The sequence below is a fragment of the Somniosus microcephalus genome, chromosome 12 (genome assembly GCF_052327205.1).
Source record: "Somniosus microcephalus isolate GS21.2 chromosome 12, FLI_Smic_1.0, whole genome shotgun sequence".
NCBI lineage: Eukaryota > Metazoa > Chordata > Chondrichthyes > Squaliformes > Somniosidae > Somniosus > Somniosus microcephalus.
In genome coordinates this window covers 20,891,031-20,910,312 of record NC_140998.1, presented here as the reverse complement: position 1 = coordinate 20,910,312, position 19,282 = coordinate 20,891,031, and the positions used below count along the sequence as shown (strand labels likewise).

The 19,282-nt window shown below is 47.9% G+C and overlaps 1 protein-coding gene across 2 annotated transcripts in view; it reads left to right on the top strand.

The window, feature by feature from the left end:
• nrxn3a (neurexin 3a) overlaps nt 1-19,282 on the top strand; it is a 2,455,668-nt gene that overhangs the window by 2,372,253 nt on the left and 64,133 nt on the right. The window contains exon 20 of one of the 2 annotated variants that reach the window (XM_086002654.1): nt 12,919-12,997. In XM_086002654.1, the coding sequence (XP_085858780.1) occupies nt 12,919-12,997 (79 nt within the window). Of the gene's footprint in view, nt 1-12,918; nt 13,007-19,282 lie in introns of both variants that reach the window. The other variant, XM_086002656.1, reaches the window with a different exon arrangement.

Here is a 19,282-nt window from a genome sequence, read left to right as displayed (position 1 = left end):
GGGGTAAAATCAAGAACGACAAGATCTTGAGGTGGAGAATCGAACTCTCCACCTACAATTATGATATCTTGTATCGGCCAGGGAAACTCAATGAGCCCCCAGATGCCCTATCACGTGGTACATGCGCCAACGCGCAGAGTGATAGGCTGCAGTCCCTCCACAATGACCTCTGCCACCCGGGGGTCACCAGGTTTTTCCATTTTATCAAATCCCGTAACCTGCCCTACTCCATCGAGGAGGTCAGGACCATGACCAAGAGCTGCCAAATCTGCGCCGAGTGCAAACCGCACTTCTATAGGCCGGACAGAGCAAGCCTGATCAAGGCCACCCGCCCCTTCGAACGCCTGAGCGTCGATTTTAAAGGGCCCCTCCCCTCCGCTGACCGCAATGTGTACTTCCTCAACATAGTTGATGAGTACTCCCGTTTCCCCTTTGCCATCCCTTGCCCAGACATGACCAGTACCACAGTCATCAAGTGTCTGAATGACATCTTCGCTCTGTTCGGGTTCCCCAGCTATATACATAGCGACAGGGGCTCATCGTTCATGAGCGACGAACTTCGGCAGTACCTGCTAACAAGAGGTATCGCCACGAGCAGGACCACCAGTTACAACCCCCGGGGGAACGGCCAGGTGGAAAGGGAGAACGCGACGGTTTGGAAGGCAGTCCTCTTAGCACTAAAATCTAAGGGCCTTCCGACCTCCCGCTGGCAGGAGGTCCTCCCTGCAGCGCTCCACTCCATTCGGTCACTGCTTTGTACTGCCACTAATGCGACCCCTCATGAGAAAATGTTCGTTTTCCCCCGGAAGTCTACATCGGGAACCTCGCTACCGGCATGGTTGACTTCTCCTGGGCCCGTCCTACTGCGGAGGCACGTGAGGACGCATAAAACGGACCCCCTGGTCGAGCGGGTGCACCTCCTACACGCCAACCCCCAGTATGCCTGGGTGACATACCCAGACGGGCGGGAGGACACGGTCTCCATACGAGATCTCGCACCCTCGGGTACCCCTGAATTACCACCGTTATCCCCCTTACCACCGTTATCCCCCTTACCACTGTTATCCCCCACCACCCCTCCCAACCCAACCCCTGCAGACGGCATGCCAAAGCCCCAGGAATCTTCGCCAACCACCCAGACACCAGACCCGACGTCGGATGCTGCAACACCACCGCCGCCACCACGACGATCAGGACGTCAGACAAGGCCTCCTGATAGACTTAACTTGTAGTACCCTTCACCCCGCCGGACTTCACATTAAACAAGGGGTGAATGTGGTAAACCACTGTATTGTATATTGCCACCTCTGGGTGGCGCTGTGTATGGAGGCATGCCTCAGCTGACTCCACCCACCACTGTGTGGGTTTCGTTCAGACTTGTTCAGTCACTCACGAAGAAGCATGGTCTCTTCTTAGCTAATAAAAGCCTTATTCATCTCTTCTTTCGACTCGTCATCTCTTCTTCGACTCATCACCTTTTATGAAGTAATTGATAAGCGTATCAAGGCCATTCGGCCCAGCTGTTCTGTGCTGGTGTTTATGCTCCACACCAACCTCCTCTCACCCCTCCTCATCTCATCCCATCAGCATGTGCTTCTATTCCTTTCTCGATCATGTATTTATCTCGCTTTCCCTTGAATGCATCTATACTATTCGCTTCAACCACTCCATGTGGTAACGAGTACCACATTCTCACCACTCACTGGGTAAAGAGGTTTCTCCTGAGTTCCCGATTGGATTTATTAGCGACTATCTCATATTTATGAGCCCTAGCTTTGGACTCCCCCCCCTACAAGTGGAAACATCTTCTCTACGTCTACCCCATCAAACCCCTTCATAATTTAAAAGACCTCTATCTGGTCACCTCTCAGCCTTCTCCTTTCTAGAAGAAAAGAGCCCCAGCCTGTTCGGTCTTTCCTGATAGTTATTAGCCTCTCAGGTACCACAGTTCCACAAGTGTTGACCACCTCACTTGGCCAAGTGGCCATTCTGCACGTGTAAGCCCAATGAGCATGGGCTATTCGACCGCACGGCACGATCGCTAAGGCCAAGCAGCCGACATTCACACTTCCTGGGTCCGATATAGCGCCCGTTTTACACTATTGCCAAAAGTTAAAATGAACCCCCCCCCCAAAGAATGGTCAACTTCTGGGTAGGGTAGTGGAGACCAACCCCTGGAATCATTTGGATGTAGTGCTGGAGGAGGTTGGGGAGGAAGAGTGTTTATTTTTGGATGGATGAGCTAGGTTGGTCTGATGCCTGGGTTGGTCTGATGCCTGGGTTGGTCTGATGCCTGGGTTGGTCTGATGCCTCACTCGTCTGAGTTGACCTGCCAATCTTGTAAACTTTCTGTGCGATGAATGTTTTAACACCGGCAGCAGTCGGCCCACTTTGTTCCACACTGGAGGTCGGTTAAATAGCGAATTATACAGAAGGCACTTTATATATGGGCTCATGAGTGGTCCGTGAGATAGAAGGAACATATAATAGATCACAACAGATCAGCGAATCTTGTTAAAAGGAATGGGAGTCGGGAGGGTGCTGTCTTCATCGGCAGGACTTGACGAGACATTGTTTTTTAAATGTCCAGGTTGCAAATTGTCACAAATGAAGAATTTTATGACTACATTTTATGATAGGAGCAATTAAAATTTTAATGAACAATGTGAATATAGAAATTATATCCCCAGGGGATCTGGATGCTCAAGAACTTCAGTTTCATAATTTGCTGCATTATTTCTGTCTCTGGGTCTTGTTACACAGTTAGAATTCAGCGTTGCGGAATAGGTCAGGATAAGCACAATAGTTGCTTATAACCCGACTTCTATATTCTGGGAAGTGCCTTGGGACGCTTTACTACATTAAAGGCGCCATATAAATGCAAGTTGCTGGTGATAGTGAATGCTGTAGGCCCCACTCACAAGTCCTTTCACACACCAACAATTCTTTTCTCCCTCTTCTCCAGAGGGCCCTGACTCACCCTGGGCTACGGCTCCATGGGACATTGAAACTCACACTGGGCTAGGGTTCAGTGGGACCTTGAAACTCACACTGGGCTAGGGTTCAGTGGGACCTTGAAACTCACACTGGGCTAGGGTTCAATGGGACCTTGAAACTCACACTGGGCTAGGGTTCAGTGGGACCTTGAAACTCGCACTAGGTTAGGGTTCAGTGGGACCTTGAAACTCACACTGGGCTAGGGTTCAGTGGGACCTTGAAACTCACACTGGGCTAGGGTTCAATGGGACCTTGAAACTCACACTGGGCTAGGGTTCAATGGGACCTTCAAACTCACACTGGGCTAGGGTTCAGTGGGACATTGAAACTCACACTGGGCTAGGGTTCAGTGGGACCTTGAAACTCACACTGGGCTAGGGTTCAGTGGGACCTTGAAACTCACACTGGGCTAGGGTTCAGTGGGACCTTGAAACTCACACTGGGCTAGGGTTCAATGGGACCTTGAAACTCACACTGGGCTAGGGTTCAGTGGGACCTTGAAACTCACACTGGGCTAGGGTTCAATGGGACCTTGAAACTCACACTGGGCTAGGGTTCAGTGGGACCTTGAAACTCACACTGGGCTAGGGTTCAATGGGACCTTGAAACTCACACTGGGCTAGGGTTTAGTGTGACCTTGAAACTCACACTGGGCTAGGGTTCAGTGGGACCTTGAAACTCACACTGGGCTAGGGTTCCATGAGACCTTGAAACTCACACTGGGCTAGGGTTCAGTGGGACCTTGAAACTCACACTGTGCTAAGGTTCCATGAGACCTTGAAACTCACGCTGGGCTAGGGTTCAGTGGGACCTTGAAACTCACACTGGGTTAGGGTTCAGTGGGACCTTGAAACTCACCCTGGGCTACGGTTCCATGAGACCTTGAAACTCACACTGGGCTAGGGTTCCATGAGACCTTGAAACTTACACTGGGCTGGGGTTCAGTGGGACCTTGAAACTCACACTGGGCTAGGGTTCAGTGGGACCTTGAAACTCACACTGGGGTAGGGTTCAGTGGGACCTTGAAACTCACACTGGGCTAGGGTTCAGTGGGACCTTGAAACTCACACTGGGCTATGATTCCATGGGACCTTGAAACTCACACTGGGCTATGATTCCATGAGACATTGAAACTCACACTGGGGTACGGTTCCATGGGACCTTGAAACTCACACTGGGCTATGATTCCATGGGACATTGAAACTCTCACTGGGCTACAGTTTAGTGGGACATTGAAACTCTCACTGGGCTCCAGCTCCATGGGACTTTGGCCACCTTCCACGGACACGTCAACTCTCACAGCTTTGATGTCCATCTCGCGGTTTCACTTACACGTGCTCTAAATGCGCAAGAACCGTTGCAAGTTCAGATTTAGATACTGCCTGCTATCTCATTTCAGCCCTGGTGAGAATAGCTCAATGTTCACATTTCCGCTATCTAGTCACAGCAATGGAAGATTAACCTCCCGGGCTCTGCTGTGAGCAGGACTGGGGAAAAGTCACAGGGACACCGAATCCGCACCCGGCACTCGCGGCTCGAGGCTGCGGTTTGAGCCACGGCTGACACTTGACATGTTAACTCTTCCCTGCTTGGACTCTTCTACCTGTGGTCGTAGCAGACATGTTTTAACTCTCATGGATTTTCCATGAATCTCACGGATTTGCAGCCCGCCTGACCCCCAGCAGCGTTTGCGAGAGGTTATCTCACTGATTTCAATACTGAACTGTCAGCACCTTTGCTCCCAGTACCTCAGGCAAGACAAGAGTGTCAGCAACTTTCAAGGAAGGCATCACAGCTCAGCCCAGTCCTGTCCTTTCCTGAAATATACACGCACACGCACGTGTACACACAACAACTTGCATTTATATAGCGCCTTTAACGTAGTAAAACATTCCAAGGCACTTCACAGGAGCGATTATCAAACAAAATTTGATACCGAGCCACATAAGGAGATATTAGGGCAGGTGACCAAAAGCTTGGTCAAAGAGGTTGGTTTTAAAGAGCATCTTATAGGAGGAAAGAGAGGTAGAGAGGCAGAGAGGTTTAGGGAGGGAATTCCAGAGCTTAGGGCCTTGGCAGCTGAAGGCATGGCCACCATTGGTTGAGCGATTAAAATCGGGGATGCTCTAGAGGCCAGAATTAGAGGAGCGCAAATATCTCGGGGTGGGGGGTTGGGGGAGGTGGCGGGGTTGTGGGGCTGAAGGAGATTACAGAGATAGGGAGGGGCGAGGCCATGGAGCGATTTCAAAACAAGGATGAGAATTTTAAAACTGAGGTGTTGCCGGCCCGGGAGCCAATGTAGGTCAGCGAGCACAGGGGTGATGGGTGAACGGGACTTGGTGCGAGTTAGGACACGGGCAGCCGAGTTTTGGATGACCTCAACTGTACGTAGGGTGGAATGTGGGAGGCCAGCCAGGAGAGCATTGTACGTGTATAACGTTACACGTGTACGCACACACACACGCACACTCTCACTCTGTCTCTTTCACACTCTCCCTCTCTCTATCTCTTCTCTCTCATACAGACACACAGATTCTCTGCTCGCTCACTCACACGCTCCCTCGCACTCTGTGTGTGTGTTTTTCTCCGTCTGTCTCTCTCTCTCGTGCACACACACGTGCTGGCATGTACACAGACATGCACTCACCCTCTCTCACACTGGAGGAGCTAAGTCAGCTCAGCACGGACCAGGGATCGAGCTGGCACCTTCCTAATCGGCAGGCTCAGTACGACACTGTGCAGCTCATTCATCCACTAAACCCAGCTCAGATGTTACATGGAAATTCTCCGTAGCACTGGCTGTTGTACTTTCACGGAATGCTGCTTCTCAAAGGCATGTCACGGCAAATTAATATTCATAAGCTATTCGCCAGGCTTTGAAGATCTGCAAATGGATCTCAGAGAGAAATGATGCTCTGTTATTGCAAAAATCTGTACAACTATCTCATGCTTTTAACAGCGAGTTCCAGTATAATGTGCGGATGACTGAAGTGTGCAGGATATCATTGCTCCTTCTCCTCCCACCACCCCAATCTTCAACGTGAGGGTTTCCTTCTGACAGTCACCCAGACAGTTTTGCCTCTTCTGCAATGTGCTCAAGGGTGATAAGCCCAGCACTGTCACAATTCGCGCTGTCGACCCACATAAAGACCATCAGCGGCGTTGACATTCTTTGCACCCTGGCCGGTTTCCAAGCGCTTGCCTTGGCGATAGACGGGCACATTGTCATTGTGCTCCTGCCGCTGCTGCCCTCGGTCTGGTCACTGCGCGATCTGTTTCCTGCCGGCAGACCAGCAGGAACAAGCTAGCCTGACGGGAGTCTGCCCAAACACCAGCTGTTCTGGGCCTGTTCAGGGGGGCGGGGGGCCCAATTCTGTCCCGCACGCATGTGGCTCACAAGCCTGTCTGCCTGCCCAAAGTGAGGACATCCTTTCAGGATGTACGGTCCCATGAGAAACATGACGGGCGGGGCAAGAGCTTCTGGTCCATCCAGCCTGCCCCACAGAAATGTGATGTCTTGTGCATCGTAATACACACACGCGCACACACACACACGCTCTCCACCCCCTCCCCGCCGCAGCCATGTCTCCGTGTGTTTTCACTCCAGAAAAGAAGATCGGGCGGAGTGTAAAACCGGCTGCTGATTCCCCATTGCGCCATTTTGGGCTAGCTCCCCAGACCAGTTTGACTCCCTGGACTTCAACACGCTGAAGTGACAGGTGATCTGTGTACAATATCTGGAGAGAATCAATCGGCTGTTCCTTCACCATCGCGGGGTCAAAATCCTGGAACTCCCTCCCCAACCGCACTGTGGGAGCACCTTCACCACACGGACTGCAGCGGTTCAAGAAGGCGGCTCACCACCACCTTCTCAAGGACAGTTAGGGATGGGCAATAAATGCTGGCCGTGAATGAATTTTTAAAAAAAGGTGATCCGCGTCCAATATATGGAGAGACAGTTGGTCAGTAAAGCAGGGTGCGAATATACTGCTCCAACCCACCCTATTGGCAGCATTTGATTTAACTTCTATCCTCCTGGGCAGGTTCCTCCCCGATAAATAAACCTCTCCCTTTTTCCTTGCTGAAGTTTTCTTCGCCCACTGTACCTTGGTTCTTGTCATTGACCTTATTGCCATAGCAACCAAACTTGCCTTGGCGTAGGGCTCTTAACCATATAAAACATCCCCAACATCCCCAGGAATTCAAGGATAGAGCCAGAGCTTTTTGACCGTGTAACCCGTCCAACACATGTGGCGGGCAAATCGCGTCAGCATCAACGCAGCCCGCGATAGGCGCCGGGGACTGTAATTGCACACTCCCGCCAGTGGTAGCACTGCAGGGCCTCCACTGGTTGGCGGGTGTAATTATAGCGTAGACCGAGAGAAGATGTTAGAGACGTAGAGAAGCTGTTTCAATTCACGGAGGGGTGGAGGAGGGGAGGCCGTGAATTTAAGATAGTCACTAATAAATCCAATAAGCAATTCAGGAGAAACCTCTTTACCCAGAGAGTGGTGAGAAAGTGGAACTCGCCACCACAAGGGAATGTTTGAGGTGACTATCACAGATGCCTCTAAGGAGAAATTCGATAAACACATGAAGGAGAAAGGACTAGAGGAATATGCTGATGGGGTGAGATGAAGTAGGGTGGGAGGAGGCTCGTGTGGAGCATAAACACCAGCATGGACCAGTTGGGCCGAATGGTCTGTCTCTGTGTAATTTCTACGTGATTCTATGTAGGTTTATAGAATGATGCAGCACAGAAGGAGATCCATTCGGCCCATTGTGCCTGTGCCGGCTCTTTGCTGCGTAAAAAAAATTCTCTTCATGTCCCCGTTGGTTCCTTTGCCAATTACCTTAAACCTGTTCAATGGGAAATCAGGCTGCTGATTCACCAGACTGGTTCCTGGGATGGGGGGATTGTCCTATGAGGAGAGATTGAGTGGACTAGGCCTATATTCTCTGGAGTTTAGCAGAATGAGAGGTGATCTTATTGAAACCTATAAAAGCCTTAAGGGGCTTGACAGGGGTAGATGCAGGGAGGCTGATCCCCCTGGCTGGAGAGTCTAGAATCAGGGGTCACAGTCTCAGAATAAGGGGTCGGCCATTTAGGACTGAGATGAGGAGAAATGTCTTCACTCAGAGGGTGGTGAATCTTTGGAATTCTCTACCCCAGAGGGCTGTGGAGGCTCATTCGTTGAGTATATTCAAGACAGAGATCGATAGATTTTTGGATACTAAGAGAATCAAGGGATATGGGGATAGTGCAGGAAAGTGGAGATGAGGTAGAAGATCAGCCATGATCTTACTGAATGGCGGAGCAGGCTCAAGGGGCCGAATGGCCGACTCCTGCTCCTATTTCTTCTTATGTTCTTTTTCTTATGAATCATTTTGCGCTGCTGGTGAATGTTAATTTCACCCTCTCAGAATTCAAATTGTCTTTGGGCAGGGGGTGGGGGTGGGGGGTTGGGGAGGGGGAGGTGTGGGTGGTGAAGAGCTGGATGTGGGCTTTTGAAGCTTAGCTCAGGGCCGGGCACAGTACATGGAGCGAGCGCACTTTGGGGCTCGCCTTGCTGGAGATGGGGACATGGGTACCAGTGCCTGATGGACACGGGCACTGGCCGGGCGGGACGGGGAGTGGGCGTCGATGAGAGTTGGAGAATTGGGAAGGGGGTAGGTAGGCGAAACGCCGGGAAGCTGAGCACCTCAACTAAAACGGGCGGTCAAGGAGAAGAACTTTTCATGTTTGGACATGCCTGTGTGTTTGAGAATCCACAGCCTCTACTGGTGTACCCAGGGCTAGAAGGTTAAAAGAAAACTCATCTCTGTTTTCATTAATGGAAGCGGGAACAATTGATGACAAGGCCGATGAGGTGACTAGCATTTTATTTTCAGTTGCGAGGCTGGTGTAACGCAGGAGGCCGCATTTCCCTGTAGCTCCGAGAGCTTCTTTTAGTGCAGCGTGTCCCACCTCACACAGGGAGCTAATCTTCTCGGGTGAGTGACATTTTTAATCCAAACCGATTGACAGCAGCAGCCAGACAGACGCTGCCTGCCACCTTAACAATAAAGCTTTGGCACAGATGGGAAATGGCTCTGGCAGCCGGCGTCAAACTTATGTTTTCCAAAATGTAACCGCACCCAGACAAGTATTCACGTTTATTTTTTAAATCTGCCCTTTTTTTCCGCCCCTGAATTTTTCATGGTTTTGTTAATCGCTAGAGGATGGGCAACAAGTTACTGATTGGAGCGAAGCCTCCGAGCCTTGTCCGTAAATCACTGGCTCTACCCGAGGACCACTTGTCCTTCTGGAGCTTATCGCCCTTTTTTCTTCCCTTATATTGACCAATATTTATCCCTTGAACAATTATTTTGTATCGGCCTTCACGGTGGAAGACATTCAAAGCATCCCAATAATGGATAATCAAGGGGCTATTGGGATTGAGGGGGGGGGAATTAAAACAATCACTATCACTAGAGAAAAAGTACTAGGCAAACTAATGGGACTAAAGGTGGACAAGTCCCCTGGACCCGATGGCTTGCATCCTAGGGTCTTAAAAGAAGTGGCTGCAGAGATAGTGGATGCATTGGTTGTAATCTACCAAAGTTCCCTGGATTCTGGAGAGGTCCCAGCGGACTGGAAAACCGCAAATGTAACGCCCCTGTTTAAGAAAGGAGGAAGACAGAAAGCAGGAAACTATCGACCAGTTAGCCTAACATCTGTCATTGGGAAAATGCTGGAGTCCATCATTAAGGAAGTGGTAGCAGGACATTTAGAAAATCATAATATAGTCAAGCAGAGTCAGCATGGTTTTAAGAAAGGGAAATCATGTTTGACAAATTTGCTGGAGTTCTTTGAGGATGTAATGAGCAGGTTGGATAAAGGGGAACCAGTAGATGTCATGTATTTGGATTTCCAGAAGGCATTCGATAAGGTGCCACATAAAAGGTTACTGCACAAGATAAGGGCTCACAGGGTTGGGGGTAATATATTAGCATGGATAGAGGATTGGCTAACTAACAGAAAACAGAGTCGGGATAAATGGGTCATTTTCAGTTTGGCAAACTGTAACGAGTGGGGTGCCACAGGGATCGGTGCTGGGGCCTCAACTATTTACAATCTATATTAATGACTTGGATGAAGGGACCAAGTGTAATGTAGCCAAATTTGCTGATGATACAAAGATAGGTGGGAAAGCAAATTGTGTGGAGGACGCAAAGAATCTCCAAAGGGACATAGATAGACTAAGTGAGCGGGCAAAAATCTGGCAGATGGAGTTTAATGTGGGAATCTGCGAGGTTATCCACTTTGGTAGGAAAAATAAAAAAGCAAATTATTATTTAAATGGGGAGAGATTACAAAATGCTGCAGTACAGAGGGACCTGGGGGTCCTTGTACATGAATCACAAAAAGTTATCATGCAGTAATTGGGAAGACAAATTGAGTGTTGGTCTTTATTGCAAAGGGAATGGAGTATAAAAGTAGGGAAGTTCTGTTACAACTGTACAGGGCATTGGTGAGACCACACCTGGAGTACTGCGTACAGTTTTTGTCTCCTTATTTAAGGAAGGATATACTTGCATTAGAGGCAGTTCAGAGAAGGTTCACGAGGTTGATTCCGGAGATGATGGGGTTGTCTTATGAAGAAAGGTTGAGCAGGTTGGGCCTATACTCATTGGAGTTTAGAAGAATGAGAGGGGATCTTATTGAAACATGTAAGATTCTGAAGGGGCTTGACAGAGTAGATGCAGAGAGGATGTTTCCCCTTGTGGGGAAATCTAGAACTAGGGGGCGTAGTTTCAGAATAAGGGGGAACCCATTTAAAACTGAAATTAGGAGGAATTTCTTCTCTCAGAGGGTCGTGAATCTTTGGAATTCTCTTCCCCAGTGAGCTGTGGAGGCCGGATCATTGAATATATTTAAGGTGGAGATAGACAGATTTTTGAATGATAAGTGAGTCAAGGGTTATGGGGAGCGGGCAGGGAAATGGAGTTGAGGCCAAGATCAGATCAGCCATGATCCTATTGAATGGTGGAGCAGGTTCGAGGGGCCAAATGACCTACTCCTGCTCCTACGTCTTATGTTCTAACCGACATCCATAAAACAGATTATCTGGTCATTATCACATTGCCGTTGGTGGGATCTTGCTGTGTGCAAATTGGCTGCCGCGTTTCCTACATTACAGTCCAAAGATGTGCGGTTAGGTTGATTGGCTATGATAAATTGACCCTTAGTGTTAGGGGGATTAAATACATGGGGATAGGGTGGGACATGTGTTGGTGTAGGGGTTACGGGGATCGGGTGGGATATGTGTCGGTGCAGGCTCGATGGGCCGAAATGGCCTCTATTTGCACTGTGGGGTTTCTGTGATTTCTGTGAACAGTGACTACACTTCAAAAAAAAGTACTTAATTAGCTATAAAACGCACTAGGCATCCCGAGGTCCTGAAAGGCGCTATAGAAATGCAGGTCTTTCTTTTTGCGCTGCACCTCGAATTTCTTGCGACAGACACGGTGAAATCAACAACAACAACTTGTATTTATATAGCGCCTTTAACGTGGTAAAGTGACCCAAGGCGCTGCACAGGAGTATTTTAAGACAAAAAATTTGACACCGAGCCACATAAGCTTAAATTAGGGCAGGTGACCAAAAGCTTGGTCAAAGAGGTAGGTTCTAAGGAGCATCTTAAAGGAGGAAAGAGAGGTAGAGAGGCGGAGAGGTTTAGGCAGGGAATTCCAGAGCTTAGGGCCTAGGCAACAGAAGGCACGGCCACCAAAGGTTGAGCGATTATAATCAGGGATGCTCAAGAGGGCAGAATTAGAGGAGCGCACATATCTCGGGGGGGCTGTGGGGCTGAAGAAGAATACAGAGACGGAGGGGCGAGGTCATGGAGGGATTTGAAAACAAGGATGAGAATTTTGAAATTGAGGTGTTGCTTAAACAGAAGCCAATGTAGGTCAGCGAGCACGGTGGTGATGGGTGAACGGGACCTGGTGCGAGTTAGGACACGGGCAGCCGAGTTTTGGATGACCTCAAGTTTACGTAGGGTAGAATGTGGGAGGCCAGCCAGGAGTGCATTGGAATAGTCAAGTCTAGAGGTAACAAAGACATGGATGAGGGTTTGTAAATCATGTAAAGCATTAAATCCCTCGTGCAAACAAATTCATACAACAGTGCATATTGAATGCACTGAGGATGTGCATGCATTCTTGTGCATGTCCCATGGCATTGCTCATGAGTAGTAAAGGCTTATAATTATATACCATCTAATGCATTATATATGATTACTTAAAAATAAATAGGAGCATGTTGATACCCTGAGAGCGTTTGTTTTTTTACTGTGGGCGCAAAGAGATTGCATTGAGGGGAGCTGTGTGCTGCTATGGTGTGTTTAGCAACATAGGAACAGGAATTGGCCATTCAGCCCCTCGAGCCTGCTCCACTGTTCAATTAGATCACGGCTGATCTGCACCTCAACTCCACTTGCCTGAGCCCCATATCCCTTGACACCCTTACCCAGCAAAAAATCTAGCGATCTCAGTCTTGAAAGCTTCAATTGCCCGCCCCCGCCGCATCCACATTCTTTTTGGGGGAAGATTTCAGATTTACGCTGCCCTTGGTGTGAAAAAGTGCTTCCTGACATCACCCCTGAATGGGCCAAGCTCCAATTTTAGTATTAAAGTCAGATTAACTGGTCATTATCAAATTGCTGTTTGTGGGAGCCTGCTGTGCCCAAATTGGCTGCCGCGTTTCCCACATTACAACAGTGGCTACACTCCAAAAAGTAGTTAATTGGCTGTAAAGCGCTTTGGGGCGGCGTGAAAGGTGCTATATAAATGCAAGTTCTTTCTTTTTCTGTTTCAACTTGTAGAGAATTGCCCGTAGTAACATTTCCCGTGTCTTTCTTTTCTTTCTCTTTGCAGGTCACCGATGACCTTATAGTGTCCTCGGCCGAGTGTGCGAGTGACGATGAGGACCTCGATGAGTGTGAGCCGAGCTCAGGTGGGTTAGGTCAGTCCATTTTCGCTTGCTTCTTCTTCCTTTCTTTTGCAAAAAGTAGTTGGTGTAAAAAAATAAAATAAAATTAATAATAATGAAAGTAGAAACCAGTCGACAAGTCCTAGTCGAAGGCATCGGGTCCCATGGAGCAGTGTGGGGGGGGAAGGGAAGCGAGACTAAAATGACAACATTTTCGGAGTAAGGCAATAATAACCAAAAGACGGGAAAAAAAAAAAGTTGTTTGATCAACAGATGACAAATTGGGAATTACCGCCCGCAATTCTTCTGGGACCCCTCATCAGAATAAATTTGAAGCAGGGCTAATGAAGATTTCACGTTAATCCCGCTAATTGTTCTCCTGCTCTCCATTGACAGCGCACAGATGCCCATGGGATCTCAAGTGCGGTTAACATGGTGTCGTTTGTGCACTAATTTTGTCGCTCCAGGAGCTGGGTCCAGCTACAGATAGCTGAAATTAGTAATGGACGGGGGCCGTGTTAATCCGACTGATGCACCAAAATGTTGCCGTCAGTCACGCGGTTGATCTCCACCGTTGCGACGATTTGCTCCTTTTTTTTTTGGCTTCCACACTCTATTTTAATCAAAAATTTCGTTCACTGACGGAAGCATTTTGACTGCCACTAGCAGAAGAATAAAACGTATGATATTGAGCTGATTTATTGCAAATATTAGGCTGGTCTTTTTTCTCTCTCTCTCTTTAAGGCTTGCCATGGGTTAGGCTATTGTAATAGAGAACAGATATCAAAGAATTTCTGTGTATGAATTTTTTTTTAAATGTAGAATAACCTTTGCAGGCTTACCTACATATTTAAATATATATATATATATGTACACGTGTGTATGTATATATATATTTATATATAAACAATAGCGCAGATATGAAAAGAGATATTAAGCAAAAGATTTTTATAGCAAAAATATTTTAACTGGGCTTGCATTTTATTTTATTTTTTAATTAATATTAAGTAAATGTATTTGATACAGGTCAATCAAATGCCCCTAAGTCTTAAGATTCCCTAAGTTTTATATATAGTTTTATTTTATTTTGGGGGAAAATATATATATTTTTTTGGTTAAAAAAGACAGATTTCAACAGTCCCCCACCATCAAATCATATGTTTACACAGAAATTCACTCCCTCATTCTAACCCCAGCATCAGCAAACTTGAACAGTTGCATGCGATGTTGTTTTTTCTGTAAACGCACGCCTAGTTTTTAAGTTCGATTTGTGTCGTCGTCAAGCGCCAGTTATATCTGACATTGCTCACTATTTCACTTCATCATGTACCGCATGTAATTTTGGTGGTAGAGAATGACAATATCAATATATATATCTATATATAGATATATATATTCGTATATATTACATAAAGAAAAAAATTAAGAATAATTTTGAATATTTTTTTTATCGAGGCTCTTTTTTAAAAAAAATCGTTGTGATTTTTTTTCAATTGAAATTTTATTTTTTTATTTTTTTTTGCCCGCTTTAGAGGCAACAAAATCTTTTCTTGCCATCGAACCTGGCAGGAAGGGTGGTGACTTCTGCCCTGAGCTGCCAAAGAAAGTTGTGTATGAAAGAATAATAAAACTGGAATTAAATAGGTGATGCCAATCACTCCACTCTCCTCACCCCCGCCCCTTCCCGCACCCGTACCTCCCTCCTTGCTGTCACTGCTCTGCCTGGCCTTTACTTCAATTTTTATTTTACTTTGAAATTTATTTTATTTTTTTTCGTTTAAATAATAATTTATTTTAAAGAAAATGCAGATGGCATAAAAAGAATTTTATTGTCAGGAAACATTGTTATTTTCTAAACGATTACGAATTCATGTTCAGTCTCGTAAAACATTCATACGTGGCATGCAGTAGTGGTAGCTACTTATTAAAAAAAAGACACCCTTTTCATGACCCTATAACCAGTGCATGGACTGTGATGGCGCCATTGTGTGTCTCATAGCAACCCATACGGGATCAGTCATCCGGCCTGCAGTGTTCGTTCGGACAATAGTTTGTTTTATGAGTTGTATTTGGTGTCTGTGTCGTCGATACCTCGGAGCTGCCGCCTCTCAGTCTCCTCCTGTGGTTTTTTTTTCCTTTGGAACTAGTGATGTCCGTGGTTTGTGTCCGTGATTACCGTTGTCGATGTTGTGACGTCGTGTGATTCTGTTCTCTGTTTTTGTAGAGATTTGTTAAAACTTTCCCCTCTTCTCCTCATCCCTTACCCTTTTCCCCTCTCCCAACCCTTTCTTCAAGAGAAAAACAGTTCCCCAAAAAGGGCGCAATAGTCAAGCATCGACTATTAAAGAAAAGCTTTAAAGAAATACGTTTAAAAACAATTATTGGAAGAACCCTTGTTTTATGATATTTCTCCATTGTTTCAGCTCGACCAATTGGAAAAAGCTTTTGATAGCAGTGCTACCCGATGCTGTACCGTGATAAATTGATAAGAGAGATGATAGAAACCTAAAAGAGGCAGACAAAGCCCTTACTGTACCCTCTGTACTAGATGTACCCATCCTGGGAGCTTGTAGATACATATTTATGTGAAGCCGGATCTCTGTTTCAGCTTTATACCTTCACGCTGGGGTGCCTTCTAATACTTAAATATTGCAGTGGGGAGCGGGGTGAGGGCGGAGAGCGAAGCAATCAGTGATTCGCTGGGTTTCCACCGTCGGGGACCTGGGTTTGAGTCCGGCCAAGACGGAGAGGGGTGGGGGAAAGTGCTTTTAACTGTGGGGCGGTTTCAGGTGGGTGTGGGGCCTACGGTGTACAAGGAGGATTTTCTGGTGCGGTAAATGGACCCATCGCACTGCTCCTCTGAGTTTGGAACTGAGGCCACTTTAGAGGGAGCTTTACTCTGAACCGAAGCTGTTTTAGTTGGGTTGGGCCGAATGGCCCGTTTCTGCGCTGTATCTATGATGTAATTCTATGTAAACGCGCTGCTTGTGACTGGCGAGCGCTTGGCGAAGACGGTGAAAGCTCGGAAGAGGTTCTGTTTCTCAGCACTAACCGCCCCTCATATTGATGAGCACGGGAAAAAAGAAAGGCTTTGAAATGTTAGACTGAGAAAGGGGCTTCATCACAAGATCTCGGGCTCTTTGTGATCTGTAATAGACAATCCTAATTTTGGAAAAAAGCAAGAGCAGTGTGCTGATGTCTGTATATGTTTCTTGCATTAGGATGGAGATTCATTGTAGATTCTCAATAGAGTCTGCTGATCGCATGGACCATGTGGCCACTTGTCCATATGCAGCCACGTTTAGAAGCATGCGTATATGCACACTTTCTATGCTTTACATTTCTTTCATCTTTTGTTCCTCATTTTGGAGAGTAAAGCAATATCCAAAAATTTAAAAACAGATTTTTAGAACTCCACCAATCCAGTCGATGGCCAGTTAGAGAAAGATGGGCTTCTCCAGCCAAGTCCCGTTCACCCATCACCCCCTGTGCTCGCTGACCTACATTGGCTCCCAGTCCGGCAACGCCTCGATTTTTAAAATTCTCATCCTTGTTTACAAATCCCTCCGCGGCCTCGCCCCCTCCAGCATCTCTGCAATCTCCTCCAGTCCCTACAACCCACCGAGATCTCTGCGCTCCTCAAATTCCTGCCTCTTGCGCATCCCTGATTATAATCGCTCAACCTTTGGCGGCCGTGCCTTCTGTTGCCTGGGCCCCAAGCTCTGGAATTCCCTGCCTAAACCTCTTCCCCTCGCTACCTCTCTTTCCTCCTTTAAGACGCTCCTGAAAACCTACTTCTTTGTCCAAGCTGTTGGTCACCTGCCCTAATATCTCCTAAAATGTGGCTCGGCGCCAGGTATTGTTTGATAACACACCTGTGAAGCACCTTGGGATGTTTCACTGCATTAAGGGCGCTGTATATAACTGCCAACTGTTGCTGCCGTGATTAAGACATAAGGACATTTCCCTGAACCGTTTAAATGAAGGGCTATTGAAGGTATGAACTATGATGGACGGAGGCGGATAATAACGGCACTACCAGGCAAAATGAAATCTCATGCAACCCCAGTAACCCATTAAAACAGCACTAAATGGGCCTCCACGTGAAGTCTGGAGGCTGATAAATGCTCTTGAGAGGACACTGGCACTCACTTACCCTGATAGCTATGATCATGGACCTCTATTCTAATTTACATCAGTACATTTAAGCACCTGAAAGCAGGCAGCATTGTTAACGGACGCTATCTTTGAGACTCTGCTGCTCATAATTGGTTCCTAATGTCCAGGCGCTCCTGCAATCAGCGACATATCTTACCTTGACAACCATGCCTAGATCGGACGGGGCCTCAGTCGATTCTCGTACAGTCGTTAGTTCTCTTAAAAATAAAATAATTATGATTTCTTAAAATAAGTTTTTTTTTCCACCTTCTCTTTAGATTCCATTGTCACAAAATCATATGGTCGGAAATTCCCACCCCCCGCCCCCCCAAAAAAACAGGTGGGTTTGGAGTGTGGGGGCAGTTAAAGTGTTAAAAATGGGATTCCCGACCTGATCCTGCCTCCAACCCATCCACTTCTGGTTTGGAGGGTGACCAATCTGCTCCCAGGGAGCGTTACCTCAATTTAAATATTGTAATGAGGCTGGAAACCTCTTTTTTTCCCCCCTCCATTTTGTGTTTAACTGCCTGGAGACGAGTTTCACACAATTCCTGAAACCTGGCAGTTAACCAGAGGCGGGGGCTGCTGGATCCAGGAGGTAAGTGCCTTTATTCCTACCTTCTGGACCCAGGGTCCCAACCGCACCCGCCCCCCCTCCCCCCCCATGATTGGAGACCCCCCCATCCTCGGCCCCCCGATCACCTTCTCAGGCCGCCGCTACTCCCCTGCACCCCGGCCCCAGCCTCCCCCCCCCCCCCCACAATGATGATAATGAGGCCAGCTCCAACCCTCTTTATCCCCCTACCAATTCCCCCCACCCCCACCGCGATCCCCGGCCTCCCCCTCCGACCCCTGCCGATGCTCCTGACCCCCGACCCCTGCCAATTGCCGATCCTCCTCCCGCGATCCCGCGCTTCTGAGGCCTACCCGCCCGCAGCCAGGCAGTGTCTCGAGCTGGCCAGCTGCGGGCGGGAATCCAAGGCCTCACCTTCAAATCAGGCCCTGCCGTTAAAGTCGGGGTTCCCACCTGCCTCGGAGGAGCCCCCGCCCCCAACCCGCTGACCTGGAAAAGATTCTGGCCATAGATTCTTACAGCCAATTGTGCCCTGTGCCGGCGCTTTGGTAGAGCTTCTTCTTCTATTCTTCGGCAGTCCCTCAGGAACCGAGGAAGACTTGCTTCCACATTAAAATTAGTTCTCAGGTGACTGATGAGTCCAATGCGGGACCTACAGTCTGTGTCACAGGTGGGGCAGACGGTGGTTGAAGGGGCGGGTGGGTGGGGTGCTTGAGTTGACGTGCGCTCCTTGTGCTGCCTGCTTTGTTAGAGCTATCCAATTAGTCCCACTCCCCCTGCCCTTTCCCCAAAGCCCTGACAATTTTCCCCTTCAAGTATTTATTCAATTCCCTTTTTGAAAGTTACTATTAAATCTGCTTCCACCGCCTGTGATTCGATCTCAATCGAGTGTGGCCCCATGGACTGAGAATTCGTTCTCTTGCTTTTAATCCCAATCCTTGATGATGTCCTGATAATCCAGTGGTTTAAACGTTTGTCAAATGCTGTGACTGATTTTCTGTGTCTAACTTGTTTTTCTTTCTTCCAGTAGCAGTTCACCACTGATTATGTCAATAATATTTATAATTAATTAAATACAGCCCCCCACCCCAACTGGCTGGGTTGGTAATAGCACCGCCCGTTGTGTGAGTGAACCGTACAGTCCCGGGCGGTCCACGCCCACGCAGTAGTGAGCCAGCTGATCACAGTGAGGTGGGAGTGGGTGGACTCGGGGGGTGGGGGAGAGGGTTGGGGGGATGGGGGACAATAGTTTTTTTTTATTCGTTCATGAGATGTGGGTGTCGCTGACAATGCCAGCGTTTATTGCCCATCCCTAGTTGCTCTTGAAAGGTGGTGGTGAGCCGCCTTCTTGAGCCGCTGCAGTCCATGTGGTGAAGGTACTCCCACTGTGCTGTTAGGGAGGGAGTTCCAGGATTTTGACCCAGCGACGATGAAGGAACGGCGAAATATTTCCAAATCAGGATGGTGTGTGACCTGGAGGGGAACGTGGAGGTGGTGGTGTTCCCATGCGCCTGCTGCCCTTGTCCTTCTAGGCGGAAGAGGTCACGGGTTTGGGAGGTGCTGCCGAAGAAGCCTTG